A 16,055-nucleotide genomic window follows, 5' to 3' on the forward strand; every position below is an offset into this window, starting at 1 on the left:
AAGCAGATAAAATAATGATGACAATAACAACTAGCACTTATATAGCATTTAAAGTTTACAAACACTATATTATTTGATCTTTGCAACAATCCTGTGATGCAGATGTTATTATGTTTATTTTACAAATGAGAAACTGAGTAAACATCATTAAGGAATTTGACCAGAATCACTTAGGTACAAAGTGTCTGAGGCTGGATTTGAATTTAGGTCTTTATGAATCCAGATCCAGTTTTTTGTATACTATGTCAGTTAGCTACATAATAAAGGACAAAATAAATGAATTCTCAAAAAGCCCTGGTCCTTCTTAGCTATCCTTCTGTGGCCAGCCCTCCTCCTAGCCTTATGAACTTAAATATATCTTTCTTGATCCTACTTGATATTCTTCCTCTCCCCTCAAATAATCTTACATTCATTTATTTTCATTCAAACTAAAGAAACTCCCAACACAATGTTTTTTGTCACAGTGCCTTTTACATAGTAATCAATTCATTTTAATAACATTATTATTATTCTTATTAAGTGTGAACAAGGCTCTGTAATGCATGTATTTACAGATTAAAGATGCTAGAGTTTCCCTTTTCAGATAGGAATCATACAGTTGAAGAGTAAAACAACTAGTCTAGTAGTAAGACTTCTGATGCTCAAGATTGCTTGTCATACCAACAATCCTTTGCAGTGTAAACTCATACTAGCTTTGAAGCAGACCCTGAACCATTTACTGGTTTGTTGACCTTCAAAAGACATCCCAATTTTCAAAGACTCTCCAACCTATAGGTTAGTTATATCCTGTTTTATGGAGTTTTGGAGACAACCTTATATCCAAAGAATCCCCTATTTTGGTTTTGGAACTCTTGGAACTCTTTGTTTTTGGAGACATTTCCTTATTAGGCCTTGAATTATGGACTGCTTTTTACCAAGAATGCCTTCTGATTGTATATCAAAGGGCCTCAACTCTGACACCTGGAATTCCTCATTCTCTTGTTTCCTGGGACTTTTCTCCTAGAATCTGTCCAAATTCCTGCCTTTTCTCCTTTTTTTTTTTTTTTTTTTTTTTTTTTTTTGTTTAAAAATTGTATAAATTATCTATTCTTTTCAACTTGAGTGTGAATATGTCAGAACAGACATTGTTCTAGCTTGCAAGCTTTTCCTTCTTAGGCATTAAAATGCATTTAAAATCTATGTAAATTATAATCACAATCTAGATCATTCTAGGTTCCCTTTTTGGCTACTGCAGTTTCTTCCATTTAATAATTCACAGGTTTTCTTTAACATAAGTTAACAAATGTTTGATGAATCAAGCTTATTTGACTAAGAAAGCAATGATGAGAAAAAATGAAAATTCAAGTCTTTGAAATTTTTAAAATGTGAAAATTTTTGATGGGTAAAATATAGTTTCAATGTGGTAATTTTATGTAATTTGTGCTCACATATAGGATATGCATTTCCTTTTAAACTACTTATAATTATATATTTTCCTATTGTATCTTTAGGAGTGCATTTCAATCAATAAATTACTTAAATAAACTATTTAAATTTAATATGAAAGTTTGTGGCTTCAGATTGCTCATATTCCTCATTTTGTCTTAAAACTTTTAGAATTGTTATAGAATTAAATAATTCCCAGAATTTAAAATTTACCTGTTCTGTTGTTAATTTCCAAGACGTGGCTTAGAAAGTGGTCCTCAAACTGTTGGAGGGCCCGAGTAAAAACAAAAACTCACACTCTATCTCTGCCCCTCAGCCCATTTGCCATAACCCAACAGGCAGCATAAATGTCCTCAATGGGCTGGCATCTGGCCTCTGGCCATAGTTTGAGAACCTCTGGTAGATAATGGGATTTGGGGTATGGAGTGTTACCTAATCTGTTCAAATTGCACCTTAAATCTATTACTTCTGAGTGACTTCAAAGTTTGCAATCAGAGGTGTGAAATCTTGTGAAATATGATGAAGAGGCTTATAATCAACTGATAATGGTGGGGAGGAGGACATCAATTAAGAAGAAGCCTGCATTCTCCTTTAATAATACAGTACTGCTGTTCATCCTGGCACAAAAAAATAAATTAGAAAGTGTTATTCTCTTTAAGGAAGAGAATATTTATTTTTTATTTACTCTTTATACACAAATGCTTCACAAGTGATCATCTATGACCATTTTTTCTGCCAATTGCTCCATTTTCATTTTTCTTTCTCAGTTGATCTTCGGGGGTTTTCTGGGTTTGATTGAAAGCTTTCTTTTCCTATTGAGTATGCAAATTGATGTGAGCTTTCAAAACCATATTCCAGAAAGGACATAATGTTCACTATTCAAGATTTGTTTGTTTGTTTGTTTATACTTCACAAGACACTTCTAAAAATATGTTTTCCTGAAGAATTACACATGGTACTTCATAGCCCACAGTTGCTACAAGCAAAATTAAGAAGATTTAAAATGATAGAAATTAAGATCTTATCAATAACAAATTTTAGTTAAGACAAATTTCAATGTATGCGCCTGCAGCTCTTGCAACAACAAAACCTAAAAACAATTTATTAAAAAAAAATGAGCCTAAAAGAATATAAAAGGACTCTGATTTTCACATTATAATTAGAAGTTATTTTCATAGCCAGCCAAAGTGTGGTTAACATTTAAATACAAAGGGTTTTTTGACAGTTTAGCACAACAGTTGCATTGTGTTATATCAGATTTAAAAGAGAACCCTTACCAGAATTTTTTCTGAAGCTGAGTTTTATGTATGAGGAGATGTTCAAGTACTTCATTTAACTGAGTTGTCTGGTTCTGTACACAAGACCAAACAACAATGCAATGCCAAAGGAGGTGACTCACTTCCTGCCTTTTAAAATAAGGCTTAGATTTAGCTTTCTGTGATTTAAAGACATATGAAAAGAAAATGTTTAAGAATTCTTTAAATTAAAATCAACATTTTTTCCTAGTTCTATTCAATTTTCATTGTCAAGTAATCTATATTCCATCAACATTATCTTAAGTACACATTATAGACAAACTTGCTACTCAAACACCAGTCCTCAGGTCCTCTAAAGGACCCACAGGATGTAACAAATGGCCGAGCTTTGAGGGATCTGTTGTACTTAATATATAATGATAAGCTAACTGAAGAAGGACAGGGAACAACTAGGACCCAACATCCACAGCAGCTCTGACAAATTTTCTTTCTATTTCATACAGAAAACAAACAAATAAACAAACAAAAAACTTTTTTTAATATGTTAGTTTCTGTTATATAAAACATTTTAAGCACATTTTAATCCAACCAAGAAAAAAATTGTATTATTACTATTTCTTTGAGAACTGTATATATTTTGTATGTACCTGAGAATACTTTGATGTTGTTTCCCTCATTGTGATGTGAACACTTTGAAGGCAAGGACTATGTTTATTTTTCTTTTATCCCAGCATTTAGCACAGGGACTGGGACACAGTAAAGGTTAGTAAATACTTTTTGATTGATTGACTATATAGCATTTTCTGTTTATTGTTTAACAGTGGAGGAGAATGAATAAACATTTATTTAGGAACGATTATTTGCAGTCACTGTGCTAAATACTTTTTGGAAATGTTATCTAATTTGATTATTACAACAATCATGAACAATAGATGCTTCTGTCATTTTCATTTTATAGTTGAAGAAACAATGTAAAAAGAGGTTTTAAGTGGCTTACTTAGGGTCCTATAAGTAGTGTCTGAGGCTAAATTGATTTCAGGTGTTCCTGACTCTGGCTTAGTGATCTATCCACTGAATCATTAAGTACCTTTAATAATATATTAACAATCATCATTGAACTTCTCTGAAGAATAAAGTATTCTGACAATTTCTTTGATTTAAAAAAAATTATTTTTTATACTGATCATTAAAAATTGCCATGAGCTCACATATTTTATTTCTCAAAAGTGTCTTAAGCATTATTAAGGGATAACTTCATGAAAGAAATAATGGTTACTATTAAATACAATTTTAAAAACTGGAAGTCTAGTTCATAAATAATAGATTCAAAAAAGCTTCTATTAATATCATATCAAAATATATAAACACAAAAGAGTTTTCTGTTAGAATTATTAATTTAGTACAAAAATGAAATAGATCACTAAATTAAATTTTTCAATATTAAAAATGAGACTTTATTTGAATATTTTGTGTTAATAAAGAAAGGGTCTGAATGACTGACTATAGTGAATACAAATATTAACCTGAAAAATAATTTCTTTGTGATAAACAACTGTAGATATGGAAACCATGTACTTTAGGACTATAAAAAATTCAAGTTGGAATAAAAAAGAATTGAATTTATTTTTTAAATTCAATTTTACCTCATTTTTAGTTTCAATTTGTCTTCCTCTTTCTTCCCTCTTCTACTGAGAAAGAAAGAAAAACAAAGTCTATTATAAATAAGTAAACAGATGAGGGGGCAAAGGGAGAGGGACAGGAAGAGAAAAAGAAGGAAAGGGAAAGGGAAAGGAAGAGGGAGAGAAAGAAGGAAGGGAAAGGAGAGGGGGAAGAAGAGAGGAAGGGAAAAGAGAAGAGTAGCAGGAAGGAATGGAAATGGAAGGAGAGAAGAGGGGAGGGGAAGAAAGGGGGACAGGGGAATCCAGAAAATTCAGTAAACAAAGGAGGGAGAGCATTCTAAGTATGAGAGACAACCAAAGAAAGTATCTGGAACCAAGAAGGAGTGTTTAGTTCATGGAGTAGTCATTTCTGTATCATCACATGAAAGCACACATGATGGGGTATGAAGTGTAAGAAAAATGGGAAAGTAGGTGATTAGGTTATGAAGGATTTTGAATACCAGACAGAAGATTCTGTATTTGATTCTGAATGCAATAGGAAGACACTGGAGTTTGCTGAGTAGAATAATGACATTTCAAGACCCGTGCTTTAAGAAAATCACTTTGGTGGATTAGAGTGGGGAAAAACTTGAAGCTGGCCTATTGCATCTGTGTAAGTGTGATAATGAAGATCTACACCAGAGCTGTGGCAATGTCAGAGGAAGGGCATGGGGGAGCATACAAGGGCTGTCATATAGGTGAATCCAGGGTAACGACTAGGTTTTGATAGTGAGAGCCTGTTAGGAAGGCGTTAACCTTATACAATAATAAGAAAGTTGGAAAGAAGGAGAATGATTTAGGTAAAGAGTAAGAAATCTGTTTTGATATATTTAGTTTAAGATGACATACTTAGTTTATAATACTTTTGTTTAAGCTTATGTTAAATTTTGAGGTATCTGAAAGGATAATTGAAGACAACAGACTGGAGGAGAAATAAATTGACAGAATGGGTAAATCTGAAAACAACAAGCATAGAGATGATAATTAAATCCATGGGAGCTAATGAGATCACCAAGTGAAAGAGTAGAGAAGTGGGCTCAGAACAGAACCCTAAAAGTCACCTGTAATTAGAGAGTATAATCTAGAGGAAGAACCAACAAAGAAGATAGTATAGTCATATAGGTAGGAGATGAACCAGGAGACAGTGGTCTCCTAAAAACATAAGAGAAGAGGGTATCAAGGAGAGGATGGTCAATGGTTTCAAAGGTTGTGGAGATTCATGAGTAGCAGACTATGCAAAAAGAATAGGGCAAGGGAATGTGTGAAATCTGAACTCTCATATAAACTAGAGAGAAACAAGATGGCGGAGAAGAAACACATGACTCTGTGAACATCCTCACTCCCTCACAACCAATTAGATAAATCAGCCTCAAAATAAGCCCAGGACTGACAGATACCACAAGGACTGGAAGCACGACTTACCAGCTGAAGAGAATCTGGAGTTTCAACAGGAAAGGTCAGTTCTCAGGGGAGGAATAAGAAAGACCAGCACAGACGGTGGGGTAGGGGCACACTGCGCCCATTGCGCTGGGAAGGGCTCTGGGATCAGAGAAGCCACTGAGGTAAAGGAATCTGGCACAGGCTGTTAGCTCTTCTCTGCTAATTATTTAGCAGTTCAGAAGAGAAAGCCAAAATATTTTAAAACTCAAATTAGATTTTCCCCGATCCGGGGGGTGACTCAGCAGAACTCTTGGCACCAGGGGACGTGGCCTCAGCTACCACCTGAGAATAGTTAAGAGATTGACAAGTGGGTGGATACGGCCCAAGGCAACACACACTGCCTAGCTTAGCTGGAGGGAGTGGAACTCAGCTCCAGGAAGTCCCAGAGAAGCGGAACCTTTGAACTAGGGACCGCGGTTTCTGGCAGACACTTCCAGTTTGAGCACAGGGGCTTTTCACGTCATCTGCTGCAGACATCCACGCCCCACCCGGACACATAGGCTGGGCTTTGTGCTGTCTTTACTACTCAACGCCCTCGAGCACAGCAGTGCTAATCACCTCTGAGGCACCTCCAGGGAGGGGGTGGGGAACTCTCTCCCAGAGCTCTATCTTAGCTCAGGCTCAGGAGCCGCTGCATCCATCCAGTCTGGGAGGAAGCTGGTAAAGAAGTAAATAAATAATTTCCTACCCCAGGGACAGACCCCAAAAGATTTTTTAAATATGAGCAAAAAGCCAGAAAAACTATAGATTCCTTCTACACAGAGAAAGAGCGGGTATCCAACCCCAAGGAAGTTAACAGCAGAGAGACAGCAGATAACAACCCAAAGGGGAACGATTCCTGCCCCCCATCACATAACTCTCTCCTAGAAGAGACTATTAAAAAATTGAGGGAGTTTGAAGAAAAATGGGGAAAGGAAAGGGAAGCCATGATAGAGAATAACAACGTCCTGAAATTGGAGTTGGAAAAAATAAAGAATTCACAGGAGATGCAGGGAAACAAAATTTATGAATTAGAAAAGGTTAAAAAAAACATAGGAAAGTAGGATTTCTGAATTGGAAAAGATAAAAAAGTCTCAAGAAAATAGAATTTCTGAATTAGAAAAAAGAAAATAATTCTCAAAAAAAAATTAGGGAAATGGAAAAAAATTCAATAGAGCAAAATAATTCATTTAAAAATGAAATTGGGCATTTACAAAAAGAACTAAAAACTGTGAAAGAAGAAAATAACTCCTTAAAAGTCAGGATGGAACAAATAGAAATGAATGATTCACAGAGAACCCAAGAATCAGTCAAACAAAACAAAAAAAAATGAGAAGCTGGAGAACAACGTCAAATACTTACTGGGAAAATCTATAGACCTGGAAAATAGATCTAGGAGAGATAATCTGCGGATTATTGGACTTCCAGAAAACTATGACCAAAAAAAGAGCCTAGATTCTATTTTACAGGAAATTATCAAAGAGAACTGTCCAGAGATAATAGAAACAGAAGGGAAAGTAGATGTGGAAAGAATTCATCGAACTCCTTCTGAAATAGACCCTAAAAAAAGAACACCACAGAATATAGTGGCTAAGCTGCAGAATTACCACACAAAGGAGAAAATCCTGCAAGCAGCTAGAAAAAAACAATTTAAATACCAAGGTGCCACAATAAGGGTCACCCAAGATCTGGCTGCCTCCACATTAAAAGATAGAAGGGCCTGGAACCTGATATTCCGTAAGGCAAAAGATCAAGGACTGCAACCAAGAATGAACTACCCAGCTAAGTTTAGCATCTTTTTCCATAGAAGAAGATGGCCATTCAATGAAACAGAGGAATTCTATATGTTTCTAAGAAAAAAACCAGACTTAAACAAAAAATTTGATCTACATCCACAAGACTGAAGAGAAACAGAAAAAGGTACACAGAACCCTTGAGAACTGTAACTCTGTTGTGGGCATATAAAAAGTACTCAAGGATAATTTGATTTTACTGATATAAAAGAAAAAAAAAGGGGGGTATAGTAAAGGGAAGGAGGTTGGTTCAGAAAAAGGGGAAGGAATGATAAAAAGAGGGAAACTACATCCCAGGAAGAGGCATAGAAAATACACCATATCTGAGGGAACTTAGTGAGGGGGAGAATCATTGTGTGAATCTTACTCTCATCAGAGAGGCTCAAAGAGTAAATAATTAACATATTTGTTTTTCAGAGAATTTTCTCTCACCTCATTAAAAGGGGGGAGAGGAAAAGGGAAAAGGAAAAGGGGAATAAGTGAAGGGACTTGGAGGGAGGGGGGAGGGATCCTAAAAAAAAAAAAAAAAAAAAAGAGAGAGGGAGGGTTGTGCGTCACAAGGGGGGTCTGTAAATTAAATATCGGGGAGGGGGATCAGGGGGGTCAAGGGAAAAAAGCATAATCTGGGGATAATACGATGGCAGGAAATACAGAATTAGTAATTTTAACTGTAAATGTAAATGGGATGAATGATCCCATCAAACGGAGACGGATAGCAGATTGGATCAAAAAGCAGAACCCTACAATATGTTGTCTACAGGAAACACACTTAAAGCAGGGAGATACATACAGAGTAAAGGTTAAATGTTGGAACAGAGCCTATTATGCTTCAGGTAAAGCCAAAAAAGCAGGGGTAGCTATCCTTATCTCAGATCAAGCAAAAGCAGAAGTAGATCTCGTTAAAAAAGATAAGGAAGGAAACTATATCCTGCTGAAAGGTAGCATAAATAATGAAGCCATATCAATACTAAACATATATGCACCAAGTGGTATAGCATCTAACTTTCTAAAGGAAAAGTTAAGAGAACTGCAAGAAGAAATAGACAGTAAAACTATAATAGTGGGAGATCTCAACCTTGCACTCTCAGATTTAGACAAATCAAACCACAAAACAAACAAGAAAGAAATTAAAAAAGTAAATAGAACATTAGAAAAACTAGGTATGATAGACCTTTGGAGAAAACTGAATGGCAATAGGAAGGAATATACTTTCTTCTCAGCAGTTCATGGATCCTATACAAAAATAGACCATATATTAGGACATAAAAATCTCAAAATTAAATGTAGGAAGGCAGAAATAATAAATGCCTTCTTCTCAGATCACAATGCAATAAAAGCTACATTCAGTAAAAAGTTAGGGGTAAATAGACCAAAAAGTAATTGGAAACTGAATAATCTCATCTTAAAGAATGACTGGGTGAAAGAGCAAATTATAGAAACAATTAACAATTTCACCCAAGATAATGACAATGATGAGACATCATACCAAAATCTTTGGGATGCAGCTAAAGCAGTAATAAGGGGAAATTTTATATCTTTAGAGGCTTATTTGAAGAAAATAGAGAAAGAGAAGATTAACGAATTGGGCTTACAACTTAAAAGGCTAGAAAAAGACCAAATTATAAACCCCCAACCAAAAATTAAACTTGAAATACAAAAATTAAAAGGAGAAATCAATAATATTGAAAGTAAAAAAACTATTGAATTAATAAATAAAACCAAGAGTTGGTTTTATGAAAAAGCCAATAAAATACATAAACCTTTGGTAAATTTGATCAAAAAAAAGAAAGAGGAAAATCAAATTGATAGTCTTACAAATGAAAAGGGGGATCTTTCCACCAATGAAGAGGAAATTAGAGAAATAATAAGGAGTTACTTTGCCCAACTTTATGCCAATAAATTTGATAACTTAAGTGAAATGGATGACTTCCTCCAAAAATATAGGCTCCCTAGATTAACAGAGGAGGAGATAAATTGCTTAAATAGTCCCATTTCAGAAAAAGAAATAGAACAAGCTATTAATCAACTCCCCAGGAAAAAATCCCCAGGGCCAGATGGATTCACATGTGAATTCTACCAAACATTTAAAGAGCAATTAGCCCCAATGTTATATAAATTATTTGAAAAAATAGGGGATGAAGGAGTCCTACCAAACTCCTTTTATGACACAGACATGGTACTGATACCTAAACCAGGTAGATCGAAAACTGAGAAAGAAAATTATAGACCAATCTCCTTAATGAATATTGATGCTAAAATCTTAAATAAGATATTAGCAAAAAGACTTCAGAAAATCATCTCCAGGATAATACACTATGATCAAGTAGGATTTATTCCAGGAATGCAGGGCTGGTTTAATATTAGGAAAACCATTAATATAATTGACCATATTAATAATCAAATTAATAAGAACCATATGATCATCTCAATAGATGCAGAAAAAGCATTTGACAAAATCCAACATCCATTCCTACTAAAAACTCTTGAGAGTATAGGAATAAATGGACTATTCCTTAGAATAGTCAGGAGCATATATTTAAGACCTTCAGTAAGCATAATATGCAATAGAAATAAACTGCAACCTTTCTCAGTAAGATCAGGAGTGAAACAAGGTTGCCCACTATCACCATTACTATTCAATATAGTACTAGAAACGCTAGCCTTGGCAATAAGAGCCGAGAAAGAGATTCAAGGAATTAGAGTAGGAAATGAGGAAATTAAACTATCACTTTTTGCAGATGACATGATGGTATACTTAGAGAACCCCAAAGACTCTGCTAAAAAGCTACCAGAAATAATTCAAAATTTCAGCAAAGTGGCAGGATACAAAATAAATCCACATAAATCCTCGGCATTTTTATATATCACTAACAAAATGCAACAGCAAGAGATACAAAGAGAAAATCCATTCCAAACAAATGTTGAGAGTATAAAGTATTTGGGAATCCATCTACCAAAGAAAAGTCAGGAATTATATGAGAAAAATTACAAAACACTTGCCACAAAAATAAAATCAGATTTAAATAATTGGAAAGACATTCAGTGCTCTTGGATAGACCGAGCGAATATAATAAAGATGACAATACTACCCAAACTAATCTATTTATTTAGTGCTATACCAATCAGACTCCCAAGAAACTATTTCAATGACCTAGAAAAAATAACAACAAAATTCATATGGAAGAATAAAAGGTCGAGAATTGCAAGGGAACTAATGAAAAAAAAACTCAGAGGAAGGTGGTCTAAGTGTACCTGATCTAAAGCTATATTATATAGCAGCAGTCACCAAAACCATTTGGTATTGGATAAGAAATAGACCGGTAGATCAGTGGAACAGATTAGATACAAAGGAGAAAAAAGGGTACATCTATAGCAACCTAATCTTTGACAAACCCAAAGATACCAACATTAGGGATAAAAATTCATTATTCGGAAAAAACTGTTGGGAAAACTGGAAATTAGTATGGCAGAAATTAGATATGGATCCACACTTAGCACCATATACAAAGATAAGATCAAAATGGGTCCATGATTTAGGCATAAAGAGGGAGATAATAAATAGATTAGAGGAACAGAGGATAATCTACCTCTCAGACTTGTGGAGGAGGAAGGAATTTATGACCAGAGGAGAACTAGAGATCATTATTGATCACAAAATAGAAGATTTTGATTACATCAAACTAAAAAATTTCTGTACAAATAATACTAATGCAAACAAGATTAGAAGGGAAGTAACAAATTGGGAAAATATTTTTAAAAACAATGGTTCTGACAAAGGTCTCATTTCCAAAATATATAGAGAACTGACCCTAATTTATAAGAAACCGAACCATTCTCCAATTGATAAATGGTCAAAGGATATGAACAGACAATTCTCAGAGGAAGAAATTGAAACTATATCCACTCACATGAAAGAGTGTTCCAAATCACTACTGATCAGAGAAATGCAAATTAAGACAACTCTGAGATACCACTAAACACCTGTCAGATTGGCTAAGATGACAGGAACAAATAATGATGAATGTTGGAGGGGATGTGGGGAAACTGGGACACTGATACATTGCTGGTGGAGTTGCGAAAGAATCCAGCCATTCTGGAGAGCAATCTGGAATTATGCCCAAAAAGTTATCAAACTGTGCATACCCTTTGACCCAGCAGCGCTACTACTGGGATTATATCCCAAAGAAATACTAAAGAGCGGAAAGAGACATATATATGCCAAAATGTTTGTGGCAGCTCTTTTTGTTGTAGCTAGAAACTGGAAGATGAATGGATGTCCATCAGTTGGAGAATGGTTGGGTAAATTGTGGTATATGAAGGTTATGGAATATTATTGCTCTGTAAGAAATGACCAGCAGGAGGAATACAGAGAGGCCTGGAGAGACTTAAATCAACTGATGCTGAGTGAAATGAGCAGAACCAGAAGATCACTGTACACTTCAACAACAATACTGTATGAGGATGTATTCTGATGGAAGTGTAAATCTTCAACATAAAGAAGATCCAACTCACTTCCAGTTGATCAATGATGGACAGAGGTAGCTACACCCAGAGAAGAAACACTGGGAAGTGAATGTAAATTGTTAGCACTAATATCTGTCTACCCAGGTTGCATGTACCTTCGGATTCTAATGTTTATTGTGCAACAAGAAAATGATATTCACACACATGTATTGTAACTAGACTATATTGTAACACATGTAAAATGTATGGGATTGCCTGTCATCGGGGGGGAGGGAATAGAGGGCGGGGGGGGGATAATTTGGAAAAATGAATACAAGGGATAATATTATAAAAAATATATATATATAATAAAAAAAATAAACTAGAGAGAAACAAACACATCTATGTATATATATATACATATATAAAATAGATGATAAATAGATAAATACATGCGTACATATGTATTTCATTCAATGGAGAAAGAGAATGAAAAGGGGAGTAGAATAAAATGATCATAACAAAACAAACTCTAAATGCAAGCGGTGAGTTGCAGATGGGTTTAAAAGTGATAGAAAGATTGAGTTTTGCCCAGGCAAAAGAGAAAAGAACCAGAACATAAAATCAGACTGTATCAAATCTAGAGAACTGCTGCAGGAAACAAAGATGGGGAAAAGAATCAAAGAATATGCAGTAGAGATAAAAACACATCAACCATAACTGTGAATTTGAATTTGATAAATTCACATAAAATTGAAGAGAATAGTAGACTGGATTAGAAAGTAGATTCTGACAAGACATTGTTTAAAGGAATCACACCTGAATAATAATGATTCATGCAAAGTCAAAACAAGGAGCTGAAACACAATCTAATATGCTTCAGCTGAAATTTTTAAATGTAAGGCTAGCAAGAATGATCTCAAAGCATCAGCAACAATAGACCAGATTAAAAAAAACAAATGATAAGGAATCTACATTTACTGAAAAGGTCCCCAAGACAATGAATTTAATATCAGTACTTAACATATATACACCAACTAACTTAATATCTAAATACTTTAAGGAAATATTAATAAGTTGCAGGAGAAATGAATGATAAAAGCATAATAATGGGGGGCCTCATTGCAACCCTTTCAGACCTAGACAAATCTAACAAAAAATAAATAATATGTTAAGGATGTGAATAGAATTTTAGAGATGATGGAAACTTGAAGATTATTGAATATGAATAGAATGGACTAAATATATCAGCTGTGCATAGCATTTTATAAAAATTAATCATGTACTAGGGAAGGGGTCACAACCACAGGCCAACTTTGGCTCATTATCTGTTTTCGTGTGTCCCAAAAGATTACAAAGTTAACAAATAAAAAATAGACCAGATTTGGCCTTTAGGGCACAATCTGCTAACCCTTGTACTGTTAAAAAAAAAAAAAAAAATCTTACAAACAAATGAAGGAAAACAGAAATATTAAGGACATCTTTTAGCAAATGCAATTCAACAATAAATAAAGGAATGCCAAATTATTTAAATGGGAAATTAAATTGCTTAAAGAATAATTGTTTCAAAGATCAGTTCAAAGAAACAATAGGTAATTCCATTAAAATTTCATTATATTAAATTCCATTATTAAATGAAAATTCCATTAAAATGAGACAACCAATCAAATTTCTGGAATACAGCCAAAGCAGTTTTTTTTTGGGAAAAAGTTAAATTTCTAGACATTTTTACCAATAAAAAATAGAAAAGAAAAGCAGGTTAACAAAATAATCTAGGAAGGCCATAAATCTAGAAAATCAACAAATTTATAAAAACCAATCATCAAAATAGAAATCCTAAAAAGTAAAAAGATGAACAAAATTGAAAAAAAATTGAATTATAAAACTAGAAGCCATTTTGCTTTATTAAAAATTATATAAGCCATTCATACTATTTAAAAAATATATAAAACCAAATCACCAGCATCAAAAATGAAAAAGTTCAATTCATACCAATTGAAAAAAATGAAAAGTAAATTAGAAATTACTTTGATCACCTAAGTTAAATGGATAGATATTTACAAAAATAGAAAATTAAAGTATTAACAGACTAAGAAATAGAGAACTTAACCTAAATTGAGAAAAAGAAATTGACTAAGCCATAAATGAACTATTCCTCTCTCCCCTCCCCAAACATCAAGTCAACAAACATGTATTAAGATGGTAAAAATATTACAACAAATATGTATTAAGTAACTGGCATGTACACTAGAAAATTTTTAAAAAGGCAAAATGAAACAAAACAAGACAAAATTTAAAAAAAAAACCAAATTAAGTTCCTGTTTTCAATGAACTCATATTTTAATGGAGTAGAAAATACACAAATAATTATGTAAAAAACAAAATCTGTGTGTGTGTATACATGTGTGTGTGTGTGTGTGTGTGTTTGTACACACCAGTCTACAGAGGATAAAATGAAAGGTATATGGATTGGCTTATTGTTAGGGCCTAGAATTCAGAAATTACTCTATATTTGACCATAACTCTAACCAAGTAAATGGAAGGTCCTATGTATCAATAACTAGTTTAGCCAGCTTTATTTTGGGAAAGCTCTTTTGAGAATAATATCCTTGTAGTCATTAAGGAAGATTGTGGTCAGAATTCATTGATTGTCCATAAGATTTCTCTCTTGAGAATTCTGTGTCTGTGCACCAATATTAATAGACATGACAACAGACAACCAGAATTCTGGGCTGGGCTATCAACCAGGTTATGCATCCACCCTGAGCCAAGCCACAGCCCACACTTGTCCCTTAACAATAATACTGTTTGTATCAAATGATTACCTACCATGCCAGGAAAAATCACATCCTGCTTTGTATCAGTATCCTCATGTGTTTCAGACATTTCTGGAAAGCAAATGACTTCACCAGTCTTTTTCATAAAACTGATAATTGAAAGGATGTTGGGATATTTGCTGTAGGTGTCTTCACAAAAATAAAGTGCTATTGTATGAAAAAAAGGTTTTCAAAACATTATTTCTCATTTAATTATATCTATTTCAGCTGTACAAGAAATTTTAGAGGGCATCTTGTCCAATTCTTCCTGAAAAATAATTCAATCCATATCTCAACAAAAAATCATTTGACTTTTGCTTGAAGGCTTTTCAAGTGAGGATACCTCCAAATGCATGCTAATTCTATTTTTGGATAACTCTCAATTGTCAAAAGTTTTTCCTTATATCAAGCTGAAATCTACCTCTCTTCAACTTTCACTTGTTGTTCCTTGTTCTGCAAAGAAAAGCATTTTAATTCTCTTCCAATTAAACATATGCAATACCAAATGCTCTCAGATAAGAGCAAAACACAGCAAAACTACCATTTTTTTCTAGTTCCAAGCACGATTTATGCCTCTTTCAATACAGGTTAAAATCACAGCTTTTGGGGGATTGTCATGTCAATGTTGTTTCATATTGACATTGCAATCTATTAAGCTCCACAATTTTTTAAAGGCAAATTGCATTCAGCCATGCTTTCCACGTTTTGTGCTTGTGAAGCTGACTTTCTGAACCCAATTTAAACTCTACATTTCTTTATCACTTTAAAGATCAATATAAAATCTTCTTGCTTTTCAAAACCTTTCATAATCCATATCCCCTCCCCACTTTTCCAGTTTTCTTATGGCTTACACTCCCAATCCCCAAATTATATACTGTGTGATCCAGTGAATAGAATACTGTTCTCCTTACTGTTCCTTGAACAAGACATTCTATCCTATCTCCAGGCATTTTTACTGGATGCCACCAATATCTGTAATGTTTTCTTTCCTTATTTTTGCCTGCTGACTTTCCTAGCTTCCTTTACATATCACTTAAAATCCCCTTTTCTATAAGAAGCCTTTCCTAGTGCAACTTAATTCTAGTGCCTTCCTTTTGCTTATTATTTTAAACTTCTCATATGCATGTGAATATATGTATATATATGTATATATATATCTTGCTTGTACATAGTAGTTTGCATACTTTTTCCCATTAGATTGTGAGCTTCCTGAAAAGTGATTGCCTTTTGACTTTATTTCATACC

At 33.9% G+C, this 16,055-nt stretch overlaps 1 protein-coding gene across 4 annotated transcripts in view; it reads right to left on the minus strand.

Moving 5' to 3' along the window:
- Positions 1 to 16,055, minus strand: part of TMEM232 (transmembrane protein 232) — a 185,910-nt gene that overhangs the window by 108,024 nt on the left and 61,831 nt on the right. For all 4 annotated transcript variants that reach the window (XM_074281948.1, XM_074281946.1, XM_074281947.1 and 1 more), the window contains 3 exons: positions 14,824 to 14,978; positions 4,325 to 4,366; positions 2,703 to 2,860 (listed from right to left, as the gene is read on the minus strand). In XM_074281948.1, the coding sequence (XP_074138049.1) occupies positions 2,703 to 2,860; positions 4,325 to 4,366; positions 14,824 to 14,978 (355 nt within the window). The remainder of the gene's footprint in view (positions 1 to 2,702; positions 2,861 to 4,324; positions 4,367 to 14,823; positions 14,979 to 16,055) is intronic.

Source organism: Sminthopsis crassicaudata, chromosome 1 (assembly GCF_048593235.1).
Source record: "Sminthopsis crassicaudata isolate SCR6 chromosome 1, ASM4859323v1, whole genome shotgun sequence".
Taxonomy (NCBI): Eukaryota; Metazoa; Chordata; class Mammalia; order Dasyuromorphia; family Dasyuridae; genus Sminthopsis; species Sminthopsis crassicaudata.